General features: G+C 45.9%; 1 protein-coding gene across 1 annotated transcript in view; it reads left to right on the top strand.

Annotated features, from left to right (window-relative positions):
- The window catches only part of METTL13 (methyltransferase 13, eEF1A N-terminus and K55), a 109,754-nt gene that overhangs the window by 72,934 nt on the left and 14,998 nt on the right, over positions 1–21,822 (top strand). Inside the window, exons 5-7 of the mRNA XM_078641073.1 lie at positions 10,011–10,178; positions 11,432–11,644; positions 13,584–13,715. Coding sequence (XP_078497199.1) covers positions 10,011–10,178; positions 11,432–11,644; positions 13,584–13,715 — 513 coding nt within the window. The remainder of the gene's footprint in view (positions 1–10,010; positions 10,179–11,431; positions 11,645–13,583; positions 13,716–21,822) is intronic.

Raw genomic sequence — 21,822 nt, 5'->3', positions numbered from 1 at the left:
CCAGCTGGAGACGTATAGTTATCAGTCTGGGGGGAAGGACGGACAAGAAAGTGGTACGCGCTTTTTTCCTGGATTTGTGTGCGCGAACGCGCACGTTCCGTCCTGCGCCGCGCACTTCCCTCCCATACTCCCAGCAAGTCAGCCTAACGCGCATGCATACACACACGCACTTACACAGACACGCAGGCACCCAGACAGGCAACCCCCCCCCCCCCACAGTCACACACACACACACACACACACACACACACACACAGACTCCAAGACACACACACACACACCCACACACACACACACACGCTCAAACACATACACACACACACACACACACACACACACACACACACACACACACACACACACACACACACACACACACACACACACACACACACACACACACACACACACACACACACACACACACACACACACACACACACACACACACACACACACACACACACACACACACACACACACACACACACACACACACACACACACACACACACACACACACACACACACACACACACACACACACACACACACACACACACACACACACACACACACACACACCCCCCCCCCGCAGCCCAGCAAGAAGGCGAAGCCCCACTCACCGGCTTCCTTGGTGCAGCGGCTCACCGGCAGCAGGACTCTTCCTCCCTTCTTCGGCACCGGGGCGCAGGGTAGGCTCCTGCCTGCTCCGGTGCTCCAAACAATCGCGGCTCTTCTGTGGGAGGCGGGGTAGGCTCCCGCCCTCCTACTTCCTGTTTCCTGTTGTCCCGCCCGGCCTGCCTGACTTCCTGGTCGCAGGCCGGCGGCGCGAGCTCTGGACTGTGAATGTGTAGAAACATCCAACGAGGTGCTCTCATTTCTATTATGACTGATAGAGTGCAAAAATAATCATATTGCCAGGATTGCAGGTTCTTTTGTATAAGAGGCTGTAATAATATATATTCGCCACCATTGAAGTGGTCCATATTTGCTCATTCGTGGATTTTAAAACCCTCCCAAGTGTTTTTTCACAACCTCAGCCTACCAAATCTCTTGTGGCTTTGTTCCCTCTTATTTTCGAGGTGTCTGGAAACGATTGATCCAGGCTACAGCTGTACTTCATAACTGCGGCTACCCGGAGGGAGTGTCCCTATTAGCAGGACCAGTCTGCTGGTAAACACCTTATCTTTCTAATTAACTTTTAATTACACACGGGTAGGAAGGGATGGCGCTTTACAAAGGCATCTTCACAGTGGAATTATTTATGAGCGCCGCAGGGCGCATACTGCTCATTTCAATGCCGGTGTATGGCTGACCTTCGCATAACATTCTATAACAGTGGTAAAATATATGGCACGTTTTTGTAATGACCTGTAGAGTCGCAGCTAGTGAAATGCTGACGCAGTGGTGGTACTTGCAGGCTGGAATTTTCAACAGGACTGGGCAGTCTTTGCTTTTGTTGAGTGAGCCTGGACTCAGGACTTAACTTGAATCATCTAGTGTTATGCTGCTGACGCGGCTGACTTTGCGAAAGTTATAACTATTGGCATTGTAAATGACAAAGCTATTAATTTAGCTATTTAAAAAAAAAACATAAATAAAAACTTTGCCATTTAAAATACCAATAGCTCAAACTTTCCTAATGCGAGACCTATTGCATTGCAAATGCTTGTTTAATATTAGCTTGTAGTGTGAGGTCTCACAAGGCTATCTCCTTCACCACCCAGAGTGGGCATGCCTGTTGTGGAGGGAGGGAATCTGGTCGTATCCATATCCAGATGGGGGCCTGATCTGACAACGACCTGATTCCAATGTTAGATGGCAAATTCTAGGTAGGTCTCGAGTGAATAAGAAAAAGTCCATGCCTGAATTGGATTTATGTACATTAGAATAAAAAGTAAAGTCTTGGTTGCCTACACATTGAGGTCTTCCATCGTCTAGGAGAGTCAGATCCTCAACACCCTGGTAGAGAAGAGGTTAGTGCCTCTGCTGTAGAGTTTTTTCCCCGGAACCCTATTCATATCAGGATGTAGCACAGTATTACAATTGCCCCATTACCAAGTTTACAACCTGGGGGCTGAGGGGGCAAAGTCTGCACAGCAGCATAAATTAAAATTATTGCTATTGCTATTGTTGTGTCCCCTAATTTGCCCTTCATTCCTATTGATTTCCCATCTTTGGTAGAAAATATGGATTCGGACGGGAAATCTAGACATTTACGGAGGAGAATGGCCACCCATTTTCTATTACTTTTGTTATTAACATGAAATTGTGAGAGAAGTAGAAGGACCTTTATCAGGTACATATCTGAGGTACATTTTCTGAAGGAAGGCTATGTCCACCTCTTTGTTTCAGCCACTGGAAGATCGCTCTGCACTTGTCACAAGAATTAAGGCCCTTTGCATTTATAGAAATGATGGATAGCGGTCCATTAATCTAATATTAAGTGAACACCCATCTTGACCCCTTTATGTACATACAGCGTTGAAAACTAATTCCTCGTAAATATAGGCAGGTCAATGCAGTTCATCCTTGTAGGAAAGTGCCCTTTTTGGATGGTCACGCCAGCCCCCCACCCCTCCCAACCCCACACACATACTTTTTACTCCAAATGCTGATGGTTCTGACTCTGATAGTTCGCTGGAGTCTGCTGTTCAGATCCCAGTGCCTGTGCTATCTCAAAAACTGTTATATTCGGAAGAGGGGTAAGGTGGTGGACTTTGCCCATCTACAAACGCAATATGAGTTGTCACAAACGGAGAAGTTTAGATACTTACAAATTAAGCATGCGCTACAGTCGGTTATACCGACAGGTACCGTACTTCAGGAATCGTCTCCTCTTGAAGACAGACTCCTGACCGAACACATGCAGGAAGAGGCCACTTCCCTCACATATAGAAAGCTCTTAAATAACCTCCCAGACGTGTCGGCCACCTTGAAACAGCACTGGTCGGAGGAGGTGGGCCCCTTTGTAGACTCTGAATGGCAGGAGGCCCTCGCCTCACCCCGGGAAACCGCTATCCCCTCAAGACTGAAACTGATACAACTCAAAATACTGCACCGCACATACTACACTAGAATGATTTTACACAGGATAGGAAAAGCCACGCATAAATTCTGCTTACGTAACTGTGGGGAGGAGGGAAAGTTTTTCCACACCATCTGGGAATGCAGATACATGACGACCTACTGGACGGCAGTGATGCGCAGGATTTCTCAAACCATAGACATCTCCTGGAACCTCGCCGCTGCCTGCTAAGTGTCTGGGAACCCAATGACCTGAACCACCGACAACAAGACTGGGTAATGTTGGGCATGTTGATAGCAAAACGTAACATCGCCAGGCTCTGGGGTTCGGCAATATCGCCGACGCTTCGAGATTGGTGTAGGGATGTGGATGAGGCGATGGTGGCAGACAAGGCGGTCTACATCCACCGCGGCTGCCCAAGAAAGTGGGTAAAATCTGGGGGGCCTGAAACGCATTTAGGGGTAACATTTGCGAACCACCATGTACCACTGAGGAAGGTGAAGACTCGGACTAGTGGAACTTGGTCAAGATATGCGGGTGAGGTTATGATGTGTTCAGAATGTCATACTCGATATTTATGATCTGAAAATGACTGTAATTGTGTTGTACCCGCTAAAAGTACTTGTATATCTGATGTAACGAATTCATGCAGAACTGTCCCGTTTGCAATGTTAACACGAAATAAAAAAAATATTTATAAAGAAAAAACAACAAAAAAACTGTTCTATTCGACTTGGTAATACCAAATTGGCAAAGACTTTACCCCCAGGGCTGCAGCACAGTTTTGTGCTATCCTTGGTGAACCAAGCAAACTACTGACAGCAGGCCTGCCATTGCAGAGTGCAGGAGGAATGCCTACTGCTTGAACTCGACTGTGCCCTCGCCATGTGTGGTACAGTCAAATACACTGTCTTTTATATATGTCAGGCACTCCTAAGGTAGGCCTTCTCAGCCCAGGAGGCAGGGTGCAGTGTATAAAAAGAGAGGACATATAAGTGCAAGCCTAGATGTCCCTATATTGAGTCCCCCATTGTAAACTACTATGTGTCAGCAGTCCATATGATACCGTAGGCTGCCACCCGGGCATTCTCGAGGTTAGCAGCTCCGTCATGGTAACACTATAATATGTCATGTTTGGTATCAAACAATGTGCCTTCTCCCCCCTGACAAGAATCGCGTGTCCTGGGGGATGTAGCATGCACTCAGCAGGCTACTTTAGAGTTTGGCCACCTGGTTGGTCCAGCTTCTTTGTGCTCTGGCTGGCAAGCCCGTATTTTCCGCACCTGCTGCCACTAAGGCTGGATTCTGTCCTCCTGCCATCAGTGTTATCACTCGCAGGAGTCTGTAACAAAGCTTTGGGCAGGAAGGAGATTACGCCTTCCTCCTCCCAAACAGGCTGGTGAAGTGGCACAGCAAGACGGTGAGCTTCAAACGCTACACTGCCTCTGATATACATCAGGACTTACTCCCAGTGGAGGAAACAGCCCACTTCCTGCCACATGCAAATTTTCCCCAGGGCAGGTGGAAAATTAGCTAAGCAAGGAGAAGTGCACCCTCAGAAGGCTAGCCACACCTCTAGGGTGAGTAGTCTGGTCTGTACACCATAATTTGATTGCTACCATCTTTCGGAATGGCAGAATAGAGGGTTATGGGTAGAAAAGATGACCTACACCCCGGAGGTGGTCACCTCAGGGGCAACTACCTCCCACATACCTAAATCTAGAATTTAAGAAACCCCTTCCCTCCCCCGAAACCAGAACCTCCGATTCGAAAAACTTGAATCGAGGAAGGGCATGATCAGACCTATGTTACGAATAACGGGACTTTACCCACACGACCAAAGCAAAAGAGGGATTCTTTGTCCTTGTGGCAACAAACTTGGAACAGAGTAAACAAGCCTCGTTATTGGCTAAAACTCTTCAGTCCTTGAGAGAGAGAGACCCCTGTCGATGCCAGAACCACCATCAGACTCCCCTGGACTAGTGGCATGATTCCCCTGCAAACTGCAGGCAAAAACGCTCACCGGATCTAAAGAATCACTGGCCATCTGGCCCTCCGAGGGATTGCCCAAATCCAGGTGGTCCAGTGCATTGTAGGAGTTGGAGTTTCACCTGCCACAAAGTTTCAGGCTACTACCGCATTCCCCAGGACCCAGTGAAGTGGCAGTACCTTGTCACTGTGTTTACTGCTGCCAATGCTTGTTGGTCACCAATCCGGTTACTAACCCCCACACTTGATGCTGCATCTATAGGGAACACCGTGCAACGTTCATCCGATATCAGCAGCTGTACATTTGTTGTTTTTGCATTCTGTTTCTTGAAGCACGTGTAAGCGGTAAAATCAGCCTCCCCGTGGCTTCCGTTCAGCACCAGGGACAACCAGGATGACTTTGCACCCCGACTCCACAGACCAGGTAAAATTGATCAGACTGTCATGGCCTGATCCAGGGACCTGCATGACATTTACTTTGTAAGGGTTCCACGTAACTCAACCTGCAGTGACAGATTGTCATTAGTGGTTTTTTGCCATTGACCGCACTGTTATATTTTTTATGAATTTTGCACTGATTTAATATTGGTTCTAAAATCCATAACTTTGGTTATGTGTATGCTATTCCGTTCATTTTCATGTGTACATTAAGCTAAAATTACACTCTATTTTTATAAATTGGTGTTGTAGTCCTCTCAAGTCGTAACAATTACTTATCATCCATGTTGGTACTCTCAACTTATGTTCCTCCAGGAAAACCTAACTGCTCTTTGCCACTCTTCCAGGACAGAGCTAAGGATTTATTAGTCTGAATCCAAGGACCATCTTTGGGGTATTGTGATAGTGTTACATGGTGAGGTCTAGCTCCGACACCACATAATAGTCCACTTTCCTACAACCCCTCTTTGCAATTGGGTTTCTGCCTTATGATTGTGACCACCTTTGCCTATTAGTCATCATTTCCCATTCTAACTCCATGCATATAACTGGATAAACAATGTTCCTGAAACAAAAACCTAAACTAGCAATGTAAATGAATGAGACCCAAACAATGTAATCAGTTGCTTTTGAGTCAACATTGGCCAAGGAGTCATTGTGGCCAGCTCATGTTAACGGTAAAGTAGGGTACTAGCTCCACAGGGCCTTTGCCCCATGACTTCTCGTTAGCTATTCCAGTCTTGCATTTTCAAGATGATATTGGTTGATCTGGTATGTTTAAACGGCAAATGCTCTGAAGTTTTTTTGTACTGTTCAATCTGCTTTTTCTGCGGAGCGGATCTCGGTCTCTTTTTCTAGTAGTCAAATAGGTCAGCGGCTCCCTTTGTGCTCTTTATTCAATTTCACGGAGTGACATTCCCCTCTTCTTTCTCTGGGAGGGACATGATCTAGCTGTGGAGGTGAGTGTGTTGTGGCCTGCAGGCCTGGTGCTGACTTTGCTTTGTGCACCTCCTTTACTGCTTGGCGTTTTCCATTAAAGGGGAAGTGCAGGGGAAAAGAGTAACCCCAACAACAAGGCATTCTCTTTCTGGAGGTAAGAAGTGATTTCTTTAACGTTTCTTCATCTTGCCAGCGTTTTAACATGAAACGTCTTGGTAGAATTGTATTGTATCACCTCTAAAAAGTACTGATTCTGGTTTTATGACTTCTGAGATGATCCTTTCTTTGTCTTGGATGAAGTAGACATGTGTCGGGTCAACTGGTGAAAGGTTGTTCTCTTACTGGAACATAGTGTATGCTCTGTGCCCCCAGACTAGTTGGATGTTTATATCTTCTGGCATGTAAAGCAACTGGAGAAGAGTATGGAATTGGGCCTACTAAGTATTTATCACCTACTTCCTTGCTGATTTCTTTGAAGCATATAGTATGCTGTCTGGAGCGATCTTCAGTGTCATCCAGTTTATGTAGCACCTGGTCGGTGGTGTTGCTGCAGGGAGATCTTTCGGTGGGCCTGTTCATCTCTTTCATGTAACTGTTCTGCCAGATTGTACTCCTTTTGGTTGAGGTGAAAGTGATCCAATTCTGAGGGAGACTCATAAATCCTGTCAAAGCAAGGTGATCTCATTCCTAAATTAAGTAAGAAAATATGTATGTCTTATTTAGTGGCAGGGACCTGAAGATCAACACCCTCTGCCACTTTAAATTGTGAGGTGCTGAGGGGTCTGTGCCTGGTTGGGATTGTGGACGCCTAATTTTTGATCCGGCAGCATGTCCTTTATTTTTGCTGGTTTACTGGTTTTTGTCTTATTTGCAACAATTGTTGGAGGCCCCTTAGTGATTTTGTGGACACTGCAGTTTGTGTTGTTTTCGGAGAATTAAGTATCTTTGCCAGGCTGTTCCCAGTTTGCACTGTTCTTTCTTTTGACCTGGCTTAGTGAGCCATGTAATGGGTAAGCTCTTGCCTTTCGTCACAGGAGTGGGGCCGGGACACCAGCCAGCGAATTCATTCCAGTTCACGGCCAGTTCACTATTGCCATGGATTTTGTATTCAAAAGCTTGGTGAAGTTTTGCATATTACTGGTTTCCTCCAAATTGCACCCTAGCACTCTCATTTCTTCTAAATGTATGTATTGATACACGTATTAATACACATTTCTCTTGGAATTGCTGCAGATACAACCTGTGCATTATTTGAAAAGCACCAAGTGATCTATCTAAATGCAGTGATATTTGGTTTTGAAGAAAAGCAAGATGTGGGTAATACTGGGGGGAAATGTTTGACCCCAGCAATAGGTGATTAACAATCAGTGGCCTGTTTTGCCCATGCCTGACAATAGTCTGGGATGACACTGCTGCTTTGTAAGGGTCCATTGTGCTGCGAAGAAATTGAAATAGTGGAAGAAGTGTCTCTTGAGGTTCCTCTTGAGGGTTTGAAAGATGACCTATTCTCTAAAACTGAATCTAAAAAATTCTCAATGGTTTTAGAAACTGGAACCTGTTGTCTCATCAACTTCAGCATGTTCTAAGACTTAAAGGTGAGAATTAGGATGTGTTGCAGGTTTAGAGCCATCAAGCCCCTTCCTGGTTGACCAAGGTTCCTGTGGCCCGTGGCAAGGTGGGCAGGTTGATGGTATTGAAGCTAGGGGTCCATAACCAGGGGCTTGAAACAGTAAAGGGGCTCAAAGCAGTTATAGTAGTCCAGTTTCCAAATAATTAGTGTTTGGGTATGAAGTTGCTGAGGGTTAAGGCAGCCTTGGAGGAAAGGTGAGGACAACCAATTTACTTCTGTAGACCCACCTAGGAGTCATCACTTATGACTATGTGATCACAGACCGGTCACTAGTAGTGGTACTTGGTCAGGAAACTAGAGTTACTGTAACCTTGGGGGCAGTGCCATAGCACAACTCAAAGATACACACATGAACCTCACCTACTACAAATTAACGACTTTAAGTAAAATATATTTGCTCTTGACTCACTGAATACGATATGGGTGAACTTCATAAGTTCACAAAAAAACATAATAACTTTGGAGATGTAGAACAAAATTGCTTAATTTTTTGTTTTTGTTTTAACCAAACTAAATTGGTATGTTGTCATAGTACTTTTTTTCAAAGAAGAGCAAACGTAGCTTGATTTATTGTACTTGAGCATATAAAATTTAAGACATTTATGAAGTGTTTAAAAGGGCTTCCAGGCTCTTGGGTTTTGTAGAGATTTCATGAATGAGCACTAACACTGCACGGTTGTGTGCTGTAAGTGCATATTTAGAAACTAAATGAGTACAAGCAGTTTCATTTGTCAATATTACAAATTTGTATTCAAGTATGCTTCTTTCTAAAATAAGTCTGTTCACCCCATTATGAACAAATATTCCATTTCTGGCAGTATTTTGAGAACTGGTGCTCCCAGGCGTATGTTCTTGATCAAGCCTGCATTCTGGTTTCACACTAAGCCCAAGAAGTATATTAAGTGAAGAATACCATTTTGCCATTCCAGAAAAAGCGAATTTCCTCCTGTTGTTCACATTCACAGGAACTGAAGGTGCTTAACTAACTATGACCAGCCTTCCTCTGTTTACATAAATATTTAACAAGTTCTGTCACTTTTAATGGGTCATGATTACAAGTGACGGAGAAAATTACAGTACACCTTTATGAGCATGGATCAGATCTCTGAGATTTATGTTAAATCTGCTGCACCCCTGGAATTATCCCACTGATAATCTGGCCATAGTGTGTATGTTTTCACCCCGAATTGATAGCGGGAGTTGATTGCAACTGAGGTGCCCAGGTGTAAAATAAATCTGTTTATTAAGGTTTAGTTTTATATTATGTGGATTGCCAAATGTTACGGCGTCCTCCACAACATTCATTGGGTCCTGACCAAAACCTGGTCATCCCCATTGAAGATATTCTGCAAGGGGGATGGGGGAGGAAGAACGAGCTTGGCTCATTGGGCAAAAACTCAACTTTAATCACAATAACTTACTTTTCTAGCAGGATAATCTTCTGACATCGGTTTTGATCCGTAACACAAACAAAATTTAACAACATGCTCTCTTAACGTTAATGTAAGAAGAAAATGCAAAACGTCTCTAAGTGTATATAAAAGTAAGTAAGAAATTCGAGAGTTTGAGGCTCGAATAAACCAAAAATGCCTGTTTGACATCATTCTATTGAAGCTTTTGCTCCACCTAGAACATGCACTGGTGATGGTACATTGACACATTTGGCAGGTAGTGTTCTTACAGCCCTGTGGGTGGGCATGTCTCTGAATCTAGCAGCAGAGCATGGCCTGACAATTTGATGAGCGAGGTTATGGGTTGAGTATAGGTTGATAGCGATGTATACCTTTTCCCCTCCATCCCATTTTATTTCTTCACAAGAAATGTGTTTCATCGTTGGGCGCCAGGCGCATTGAATTTGGGATGATTCGTCAGTGTGCTATACTTTCTTCTCTGCTCTATGTTGTGTTCTGTTGTTTCATTCACAGAAATAAATGCAACAACTGCCCTTAAATAACAGTATCTTTATTTCTCCATTGTGTGTAGCCCAAAAGAAGAAGAAGAAAGACCGTCGAAAAGCCACAGAGGGAACAGCTCCTGGGGACACCATGGCTCCTAAGATCGGGACTGTAGACAAGAGCCACCTCTGCTGTGAGCATCACAAGGCCATGCTGGCAGGGCTGGTGATTTTTAAGAACCCAGAGCAGCTACCAGGTATGAAGGAGGGACCCCGGGGGTGGGGGGAGGAACGCCCACATGCACATTCTCCCAACCTCTACTTGTCATATGGAACGTGCAGTCACACTGAGCTATGCTTGAGTATTACGCTAAACTGTCCTCATTACAGCATGTCGGGAAATAGTGTTTCCAAAAGCATGGACTTTCAAAGACCTCTTAAAGATTAATCGTCTTTATTGTTGTGATGCCCCCACAGCCCCGTGCTATAGAAACATACTTCCTTATACGTAGAAAAATACTGATTTTGCCCCCTCATCCATCAGTCTAGAGGTCCTGTTCACGACAAACACTCCTGTTCCTTTTCTGGCCAGTGCCATTTTCAGGGCTGAGTGTTAACAATCCACTGTGTGGTATTATTTTCCCCGAAAGTTATGGTGCACTGAAATTGTCAATCAAAATTTAAAGCATATCACTGTTTGCCTGATAATTTGTGCCACATTAATCGTAGGAAACAACTGCTTCACCCTCTGTTTCTTATAGGGTACCACATCACTCACTGTAAATAGTCACTTTAACATTGTCGAAGGTCAAGCAGTAATATTCCAAGGGAGATTTTCTGTAACCTCTTGCCCACAGTGGAGACACCACAGTGCTCCAGTAGGATACCTAGTCAATTTCTTCTCGCTTGCAGGAGACACCCTCTTGCTTGCAGAGGGCACGGATCTTACCTCTTGTTAGCTGTGGCACCACATGGCTCCTGCAGGGCACCGAGTGCAATGGTCACCTGCAGAGATTTATAGAGTTTATAGGGTTCACCTGTCCCCCCTTCTCCACTACATGGGATGCTATGTTGCTCATAAAGGACCATCTGCTGCTCAGCACCTCTTTAGAGACCCACATTGCTCATGGAAGCAGCCCTTACGCATCTCATCCATAAGGTGACACTGGATCCCCTAGAGGGGAAAACACTTCCCACGCACCTCTGTTCAGAGAAGATAACCCCGCAATCCTGCCCTCTAGACTCCACAATGCTGAATAATTGGAGTGCCCCAAGAAGCTTACATACACTGTCTATTCACTGAAAGATGCACACGTGTCTCTGCCTTAAGCTTTCATTTTGTGTAGAGCGAGGAAGTAATGCCAAATTCAGTAAGGATTGATATCAAGAAACATGGGGAGCAGGGAAACGGGAAAAGAAAAGGAAGTTGTAAATAAATCTTAATGACTTTATAAATGTTTGTTCAAACAATGTATCTATCCATGCCTGTTTACGCTTGCTGTTCCTTCAGGCAGCAAGTTTACAGCGCTAGTGATTGGTCTTGGTGGAGGGAGCCTGCCTCTTTTCATCCACGACTACTTCACGCAGTCCCGGGTAGACGTGGTGGAAATCGACCCATCCATGCTGGAAGTGGCCTGCAGGTGGTTTGGTTTTTGCCAGGGTGACCGGATGAAAGTGCACATTGCGGACGGTCTAGAATACCTCAACAGCTTGGCAACGAAAGGTAAGAACTGGCTGCCAGTTTAATGGAACCAGTAAGGTGGTCTAGCAGTCTTGGAGGGGTTTTTGTAAAGAGGACATGTTCCAGAGTCATAAAAATACCAGATTGGGTTGTTTGAGTTATGTTCAATTTAGAGACAAACTTGTTAAAAAATGGGGTTATTCCTAATCTAAAGAGCTAGACAAACATTTTAGGGATAAGTGTGGCATTTGAGGTGCAGCCCGAGCTTCAAGAGTGTTTTAAAATTAATAAATATTTTCTTATACATGGTTATTGCAACATATTCTGATTGCATCTCTTTATGACCAACCTAGGCAAGAATGCAGAACTATATTTAGATTGTCACCCATTTATATGACTGGTAGTACCAGATTTGCCTGATGGGTGCGAAATTCTATGGCTCAAGTTCCCACTTTAGAGAGTTTGTTACAACAGAGGAGGGTATCTTCCACTATATTACAGTAGTGGTTTATGGGGACACCCACCAGCAAACAGTAATGCCCCATTGCAAAATTGGGTTGTGATATGCAGGGGTGCCTGCCAAAAGAAATCTTTGGCTGCTGAAACCCTTGTCTATCTTCTGTAACAAGCAGCCCCACATACCTGACTCTAGCCAGAGCTGGAGCTGTGAAAGCATACACTACTCCTATTTTGACCAACTTTTTACAGTTTTCCTGAGTCCATGGATGAGATACCTGGCCAGTTGAGGGTTTTTCTTACCATTGTGGCACTTGTAGCCCTGAATGTATATAAAAATAAACAAGACTGCAATTATAATAATGGAAAGAAAAAGCTGGCTTAGATGAACTACGCACGAAGAGATAAAATACGAGACATCTGTTTTTGAGTGTCTTAATGCGGGTTGTGTGTACAAGTGGCACCTGCTACCACAAAGAGCCATCAGTGTATGGGGTTGTCTCTGGTGACCCCATGGGAAGGGTCAAAGAAGCCCTTCCTGTATGTGGGAAAGAATACCACACTGCTCCAGTGGAGAAATTACTGTCTGAGGGCCTTGTGGAGCACAGGTGTAAACTCCTTTTTTTGCCCACTCGTCCCAGTGGAAATAAATTACTTTGTTTTATCATCTTTGCCCGACCATGCATTTCCACCTGGGGGAACAAAATTACCATGTGCTTAGTCAAACAGCACGTTTCTGTACGTTATCTACTAGAACTTGACCCCATGTGTACTAGTGCAATTCTCAATAGACACAGAATGGGAAAAACCCTTGATCTACCAGTCTCTAGATTCCTAGCAAAAAAAGCCCCTTGGGTATCTGAATTTTTGCCAAATCAGAGCGTGCTATTCTCATTTCATTTTCCTTTGCCATGTACCTCCCATAGCTCTATAAAACTTCTTCTCCCAATAAGAACGAAATTGCATTGGCTGGGGAATAACAACAGTTATGTTTTAAAGAAGCAGCTTTTTCAAAAACATTTGATGCTGGTTGTCCGCATGGCTATATAGTCTGCCTCTATTGCGATTGTTTTAAGTAGCCAGCTGTATTTCATTGTCAGTTTTCTACCTCTTGTTCATTGTTAGTTTTCCCTTTGGATATTTGCTCCGTCTAGTCACCAGTGAGTTTGTTATAGAAACTAAAAAAAAAAAAATGTATTTTGCATACATGATGCATTGACGTAAATAATTATTTACATATTGAAACACACCACTTATAGTGAAGCGAACGTTACCAGGTAAGATGTCGGTGCAGTGGTTGTTGAGGTCCGGTCATTGCAGTTTCCATGTATCTGTCTTTTTCATGGAAGCAGTAAGATATGAAGTTGAAAGGCACTGGTAAGGAAACAGCAGATCACTGAAATTTGCAATGGCAAACAAAGAAAATTGCTAGAAGAGAGAGACATCCTAAAAGCTGAATCCTTTTGCTTGAATGTGTTCAGATTCTCAAGAAGATGCGACTACTAATCTGATTTTGTATCCCCAGGTGACCGTTGTTATGATGTTATTATGTTCGATGTGGACAGCAAGGACCCAAGCCTTGGGATCAGCTGCCCCCCACCTGCCTTTGTGGAGGAAGCCTTCCTGCGGAGAGTGTGCCAAGTCCTGGCTCCTGAAGGTATGCACTCAGCCAGTAGATGTAGAGCGCTACTTGTCACTAGTGAGGGTATCCAGGCGCTGGCAGGATCCAGATAAGCCAGCCAAACAGCAAGGTCTTCAGGGACTTTTGGAACTCTGGAAGGGATGGGTAGGTTCGTAGGTGAAAGGGAAGCTTGTTCTATGTCTTTACTGCTAGATAGGTGAAGAAGCGAACTCCGCATCTGCTAGGTCAGATGTGAGAGGGTGAGGGTCAGAGAAAGATACACAGAGCAGATATGTCTGGTGGGCTGATGGAAGTTCAGGGGGTGGTTCAAGTAGGCAGGTTCACAGTTGTCTAGGGCCTTGTATCCATGGGTCCAGAGCTTGAATTGGCATATTGTCTGTACAGGGAGCCAGTGGAGTTCCCTGAGGTAGGAGGTAATGTGGGTTTGTCAAGTCTGGCTGTGGCGTTCTGTATGGTCTGTAGTTGTCGGTGGAGGTAAGCTGCGATCCCTGCATAGAGGGCGTTGCCATAGTCCTGTCAGCTGGAGATGAGGGCCTGGGTGATAGTGTGTCTTGAGCTTTGGGGTAGCCCCATGTAAGAGGAACTGTTGGTGAAAAATCGTGTGTCCCGTCTTACATTGTTTACCTGCCTCCTAAACACTGGTTTCATACCAGTGACCTTTTCTTAATCTGATTACACATAACGTCACTTTTTTATTGTAAAGCACACTCATCACCAAAAGCAATTGACACCTTTTTTTTATAAATCTTTTTATTGGATTTTATCATGTTACAAGTTGTATAGTGATCAATCTTGACCACAGCAGTGTTACTAATTAACATTAACATCATCAGGACCCAGTGTAATTATTAATCACATAAGTAATGAGTTGATGAAGGTAGGGCGTCCCTCCTATCACGTCCGTCGAGAGTGCCGGCGGCCTCGAGAAAGCAGATTGTCTCTAGTACATAGCCCCCTGTACAGGGTGTTGTAAATAGATAATCCAATTTCCAACCAAACTTGGGGGAGTGTAACTCGGGAAATGTGGGGACCAGGGGGAGGGGGGCCTGGGGTCGCAGAAGGCAGGGGCCAGTGTAGAGAAGCCCCATGTCGTTCCTTTAGCGTCAAGCACTTTACCAATTCTTTTCTGATGGTGCGGTTCCTGTGAAAAGCAATTGACACTGATCACATGTTCATTGTTACTCAACTCATTGGTGCTAATTCGATTAGTCATGGAAAGATACAAGGGTAAATAGAGCCACAAGAATTTATTTGAACCTATGATTACCTGGTGAAACACAGAACCCAGCACTGGATGTATTAGTCCTCCGAGCTGCAAGACACATTGTCACACAAAGAACATGTTGGAAGCTTTAAGTAGTTAAGTTGGGGACTTGATCATTTGACGTTTATGCCCTTTTCTCACCTTCTCAGTGAGCAGTGATTACAACTTTAAAAGGTATTACCTTATGATCACGCTGCAGAAACACAACTGTGCCCTAACAAAGCAATGGAATACGAGGGCCACACAAAAGGAGTAAATGATTTGCTACAATTAGCAGCATACAACTGAGATACTACGTCTGACATTGTTTTGTTGAGTGTGGTAAGAGAAGCGGGTTATGTGCAATTGATGATGTTGGTCTTTGGCCCTGAGATTGCTTTACAGATCAGGAATCTGAATCTTAAAACATTGGCTCTGTTGCCATTGTTTTGAAGGTTCATTGTCACTGTAAGAGTGCTATGGATTCAACCCTCCGTAAAGATGCCTCAGGTTGGGCATCTCCATGGGGCAGACAACACAGCACACCCTGGGGCGATAGTGCGAGGAGAGCTTGGACCTGCTAATAGCATCGGCCATCTTTATTTGCAGCCTGTCTCCCAAAAGGTGTGCATAGATTTTCAGCCATTCACTTGTATGTTGCAGCTTATTATATGTCGACCAAGATGGAACAATATTCGAGCTAAATTTATTCCGTGGAAAATATTTTCCCAACTCCTTAATGTTTTTGTTTTTTTTGTGCCAAATAGAACTCCACATTCTGAAGGTCAAGGATCATCTCATTGACATCATCTGCTATCCCTCTAAGTACTCACTCACTCATTACCTCTTCATACATTTAGTAACTCATTACCATTCATCCATTTATTAGTTCATCAATCCAAGCTTTTACCCATTCTCCCTTTCAGCCTCTTATTCAACGTAACTACACAAACGTGCTAATGAAGAAGCACTTTTACTTACAAAATAACCATAGTAGTTGGTTGTGCCCAGAGTATTATATTAAACTATATGCAATGTTTAATTTTTTAATTCAAAATGTTTAATGCAAGCATATGTCCACCACACTTAGGCGGCAAATGTTTATTTTCCTTTTTATTTTTGTAACATATGCTTGCAAACATGAAAATATTAACTATTGCACCGGGTTGCCAATAGAGGTCGACGAGCCAATAAATTAACAGGGAGAGCAGAGCAGAGTCAAAGGTCGGTTCTGGCTCTAAAAGCCATTTCACGAGCTGAGCCCTGAAAATATATGCAACAAACATCCCCTTCGAATATCGCAAGGTGTCTTCAAAACTCTCAAAAACATATTTGTTTAACACACACAAGCGTTTCATCTTACTACATCAGATTGTATATCTGCGATGAGAAGTATTTATTAAAAGTGAAATGCTCCTGCACCTGCCATGATTTTAAAAAACAACAACATTTTATTGGGTTTTTCACATTACAGAATCGTTATACATTGCTGTTAATCAAGGTTATATGCGTATTACTGAATTATATGTCATGAAATTTGAGGCATAGTTACAGGCGAGCAAAAATAGAAGCTGAAGGTAAGATGGGGTCTATGAATGCTGCAGTAGCACTTGCTTTTCCTCGGAGGGGGTTGTCCTCCCTGTAGTGTGTTCAAAATGTGGAAAAGTAGCTATAGCGAACTGCTTAGTAACTTGGGGTCGGTGGTTGACGGTGGGGGTATAGGTGGGCAGGTAAATACTCGTTATTTGTGGCTATGCTGTGGGGTGTGTGGGCTCAGGCATGATGCATGACTAATCTGTCCCTGTAGGGGCTGACAGGTGTGCACCTGGGTGCATTCGTGGTGTGGGAGGAACTCCACGAACCTGGGAGTCCAATGGGGGCTCCCAGTCGGGCGTCCCAGTAGGGGTTGGTGACGCCGTGAGTGGTTGGTCTTTCTCCGTCTTTACCGGAAGCACGGAAGGTGTGGCACAGTCTGTGGAAATGCAACGGCAGCGCATTCCTCTCACCTCTTCGTACCTGATTGCGTCGTCCTCCGCTGTACCCCATTTTCTGACCGCTCCCATCCAGGCAGCCAACGGGGGCCCTGCTGGAGTTCGCCAGTGCATTGTGATTCCTCGCTTTGCCAGTAGGAGGGCCAGCGACGCAAACCGCATCTGGACTTTGCATTGTTTCCGGTGCCAGAGCACACCTAGTGCGCTGTCCTCCCATGCAGCAATGTCAGTGAGCCCTGTGATCTCCCGTAGTGTGCTGTGAACTGAATTCCAATAGGATTGCAAGGTGGGGGAGTTCCAGAACATATGCTGAAATGTTGCACTGCGAGGTCTGGCAGTAGGGGCTGAGAAACTGTGTCCATGGGTAGAAGCACTGGAGTCGTGCCAGCGTTGGGTATGCGCGGTGTAGAAATAATATTTTATGTTTTTAAACCATGAGTTTCGGGATTCTTCCTGTGAGTACTCCAGGGCGTGTTCCCACTCCTTGTCATGTAGTGTCTTGCTTGTCTCTTAGTTGGGTAAGTGGCGTGGCTGTGAGTTCTCAACTGGCCTTGTATAACCAGGTAATTAATGACGTCCGCGGCCCATGTGTAAAACTGTGTGAAGTACCGAGTGCATCGCAAGTTCCCCTTTGGATAGGTCCCAGAGTTGGTGACCGTCCGAGACGATTTGTCTGTGAAGGAGGAATTGTCCCCATGGGAGACCACTTTCCTCTGCTAATTGGTCAAATGAGAGAAGTTGACCGTCTGCAAACATGGACTCCATTTCGAGGAGCGAGTGGTCTGTCCAGGTCAGCATTATAGTAACCTCTGCCCCGGGGTAGGCCGTCCAATGGTAGCAGGTGGATGTACAGCTGAGTTTCTTGGGACAGGCGGTGGATCCGTAGCATGCAGGATCTAGCTACTGCTACCTTCAGTGGGTGCGTGAAGACAGGTCGGGCTCCTGGAAAGAGTAGGCTGCAAGTACCGGTATGAGCAGGGGTCCGCTTCCTAGTTGGACTCACCTAGATAGCGCCCTGCCATCCAGCGTGATAGCCACTGGAGCTGTGCTGCCAGGAAATACGCCTCAGAGGGGTGGACACTAGTCCTCCTTGGTCAATTGGTAGTTGCATCTTGATCAGGACAACTCTTTGACACCCGTTTCCCCAGATGAGGGAACTAAGCAGGGAGTCGACTTCCTGAAAAAATGAGCAGAGGGGAATGACCGACAGATTTGCAAAGTGGTAGAGGAGACTGGGTACTATGATCATCTTAGCTAGGGCTATTTGCCTGGCAGGTGCCAAAGATAGGCTCTTTCAGAAACCCACTAGGGCCCATATGCCTGCTATTGCCTTGCGATGGTTGCCCTCATAAAGGTAATTGGGCCCGCTCGCTCCAGGGGTTGAATAGTGGATTTTTCCCAGTTGACTCTTAACCCAGCTGCTGCAGCGAAATCTGCAAGTGTGGCCCAGAGAGGTTCAAGGTTCATTGTGATGTCCCGTACATATAGAAATAGGTTATCTGCATACAGGGACACACTGTGAATAGTGCCCGCTAATGGGATACCCCAGTCCCTGCCCTCCCCTTGGAGGCGAGCCACAAGGGGCTCCATTGCCAAGGCAAAGAGTAGGGGGGGGGGAGTGGGCAACACTGATGTGTGCCACGCGTCACTTGGAAGGGGACTGAGATATAGCAGCCAAGGCGTATTCGGGATGTGAGCTTCGTATACAGCAGCCTTGTGTATGCCAGAAGTGTGGAACCTACTCCCATGCGCTGAAGCACCGCAAAAAGGTATGGCCAGGTCAGGGTATCGAAGGCCTTCTCCAGGGCCAGGGCCAGGACCAGGCAAGCGGCAAGGGGATAGCAGCGCTGGACCTGATCCTGGAAATGAAACAGTCAACGGATATTTTGGGAGGTATTTCTGCCTGGGAAAATCCCACACTGGTCTGGGTGTACCAATGCTGGAAGAACCTGGGTGAATCGGTCTTCCAGGATCTTACCGATTATCTTGCAGTCTTCCGACAACAATGCCATTGTTCGATAAGAGGTCAGTAGTGTAGTGTCTCGATCAGGCTTTAAGAATACCAGAAGAGATTCACGCAGTGAGCCCGGGAGTTCCACACCCTTAAGTGCTACCCTGTACATGTCTTCCAACGGAGGCACCAGCAATGTGGAGAACGTGCTATAATATTCTAATGGTAGGCTGTCCAGACCCGGGGCCTTGTTACATGCTAGGGCTGGGATCGTGTGTTTCACATCTGTTGATGTGATCGTTGTGTCGAGGGAGTTCTTGTCAGATGGAGTAATTTGGGGTAAGACTAAGCTGACAAGAAATTGGTCTGCGAGTCCGGACAATCCCGCCCTGTGGTCCTGTATACCCCTGCATAATAATCATAGAGGATTTGCAGGATATCCGCCTGGGAGTGGGCTGCGACACCAGAAGTGCCAACTATTTCTGTGATTGGTTGATTGTCTGTGTCTTGTTGGACAAGCCAGGACAACAGTTTCCGGGCCAGTCCCCGACCAGGTGCATCCTGGCCACGTACGCTTTGAAGTTGTATCTTAGCAGATCTGCTAGTGATTCTGCATACACAGTCTTTGCCTCCGTGACTTGAGTTGGGGGACGCCGTACAGGCATCTGCAGTCTTGGTCAAGATTGCTAGATTGCTCTCCGTCATTTGTAGATTGTGTTCTAGTGTGACGCTGACCCCTGCTATCATGCTCCTCTGGTGTCTACTTTGAAATTGTCCCCTTCTAGCATCCTGAAGGATGCCGCGTGGCGTTCTCTGTGAAATGGCCCGGATGCCATCTTCTTGTTCATGTCGAAACACTGGGTCTTTGAGGCAATCTTTTGGTAGCCACCATGTGGGTGCCGGTGACAGGGGAGGCCGCCACCTGAGAGTTATGAGATGCATGTCGTGGTTATATCAGACCGGGCCCAGGTAGTCTGTGCATTGAATCAAAGGAATAACTGCTGGCAAGCACATAAATCAGTTGAAACGTACCCGTAGTTTGTGGGAGACGGAGAGGAAGGAGTAAAGTTTAGTCCTCAGATATCGATTTCTCCAGGCATCTAGGAGTGACCAATGATTTACCCAGGTACGGTATCGTTCTGTCTGCACACTATACCGGGAGTTGAGGACGGGGTGAGATCGATCCATGGAAAGGTCCAACACACTATTGTAATCTCTCCCATAGGAGCCATGGCAATATTTTCAACTGTGCTAGTACGCCTGACAGTGAGTCCCAAAATTTTCCCTGTTCAGTATTCAGTGCCTGGATGCTGTCTTTTAATATCGGGTGGCCATCTAGTAGCCCCTCTAGCAGTGCATTCCTTCCATCTGTGTCTACCCCGTATAGGTTTCCAGAAATGAGAACCCGGGTTTGAGCCAGATCATCGCCCCTCATGCATATGGGAAGTATGGGGTGGTGCAGAAGGTGCCTTGCCAGCACTTACTCAGTTGATCTGTTTCTCCTGCGGTGAGATGCGTTTCTTGTAGCAATGCTACCTGCACTTGTTGAAGCTTGATGTAGGAGTAAATGGCATAGCATCTGCGTGCTGTGTGCATTCCCTGAACATTTAGAGTAATGAAACTAGTATCTGCTGTGCGGATCATAATAGGGTATTGATGGTGATGGAGGGTGGGGGGGTGCTGAAGTAGGCATCGCATAGATGATGCCCCTGCCCCGGGAAAAGACGATGATTATTAGTAATGGCTCACACCCACTGTTTGAATTTGATCAGGGAGTTGAGAAGGAACCAGGGAAAGGACAAAAACTGTGCAGGGACATGATCCCAATTCTGGATACCTACCACGCCAGGCAGAACGTCCAAACATAGAATGGTCGAGCGCACTAGTGTACTGTGGGGGCTGCACATGTGTGTACCAAAAGCTGGCAATACATGTGGCAAGGATGTCCGGTGGGGCCTACAGCCCCAGGGGCCTGTGTTGCTAGGTGTCTAATTGTGGCTTGGGTCTTGCATATTAGACCAGAAATTAGAATAAAGGTATAGGAAAAAAGAACCAATGCCAATGAGTGTGTCTGCCGTTTGAGTTGTCACCAGTGATGGGGTCACTGAATCCGCACGAGAGGTGCTGGTGTCACTGGGGTCCTCTTTGGATGTGAAGATATGGGGGCCTCTCTCGCCATCTGGGATCACTGAGGCGGGACCCAGATCCCCAGCTATGCCTGTAGGGCCCTCCTGCAATCAGCAGTGATGTGTTCTAAATTGGGGATCCTGTGATAGACCACGGGGCTGAGACTTGGAGCGCTGTTGGGTTTTCCTTCCACGGCGAGGTCTATTCTGGGGCTCTCGTGCATTATGTATTGTCTCCAGATGTGCGTTATTCTGCAAATGAAGTTCCAACCAGTCGTATGCCTCCGTTTGGTCTGTGAAGAAGGTGGGAACCACCTTGTGTATTATCTTGAAATGTGCTGGGAAGAGCAAGGAGTACTTTATCCCCTTTTGGCGGAGGTGGCGTTTTATCTCCAGGAAGGATGTTTGTTGGCGTTGCACTGCTGGGGAGTAGTCAGGAAAGACCATAATATGCTTGTCCTCTACGCGAATGGGCCCATTTTGCCTAGCAGCGTGCAGCACAGCACATTGGTCTCGTAAATGAAGGAACTTCACAAGTAGCTGCTGGGGAGGGGACCCCTGAGCTACGGACGCGCCGGAACCCGATGTACTCTCTCCATGGAAAAGAAGGTTGCTAGTTCTGAAGCCAGTGTGAATGATTGGAGCCAAGTTTCCACGTAGCTGATGGGGCCTGACCCCTCTGCCCCCTCTGGCAGGTTCAGCACCCAGATGTTGCTCCTCCAGGAGCGCCCTTCCAGATCATCCACTCTCCCCTCCAGCAATAAGACTCAGGGCTGGAGTTCTCGCAGGGTCTCCTGCTGTCTTAGCTAGA

This window comes from Lissotriton helveticus, chromosome 1_1, assembly GCF_964261635.1.
Source record: "Lissotriton helveticus chromosome 1_1, aLisHel1.1, whole genome shotgun sequence".
In the NCBI taxonomy this organism is placed as follows: Eukaryota; Metazoa; Chordata; class Amphibia; order Caudata; family Salamandridae; genus Lissotriton; species Lissotriton helveticus.
The sequence above is the reverse complement of the archived record's forward strand: the minus strand, read 5'-3'. Positions and strand labels throughout refer to the sequence as shown.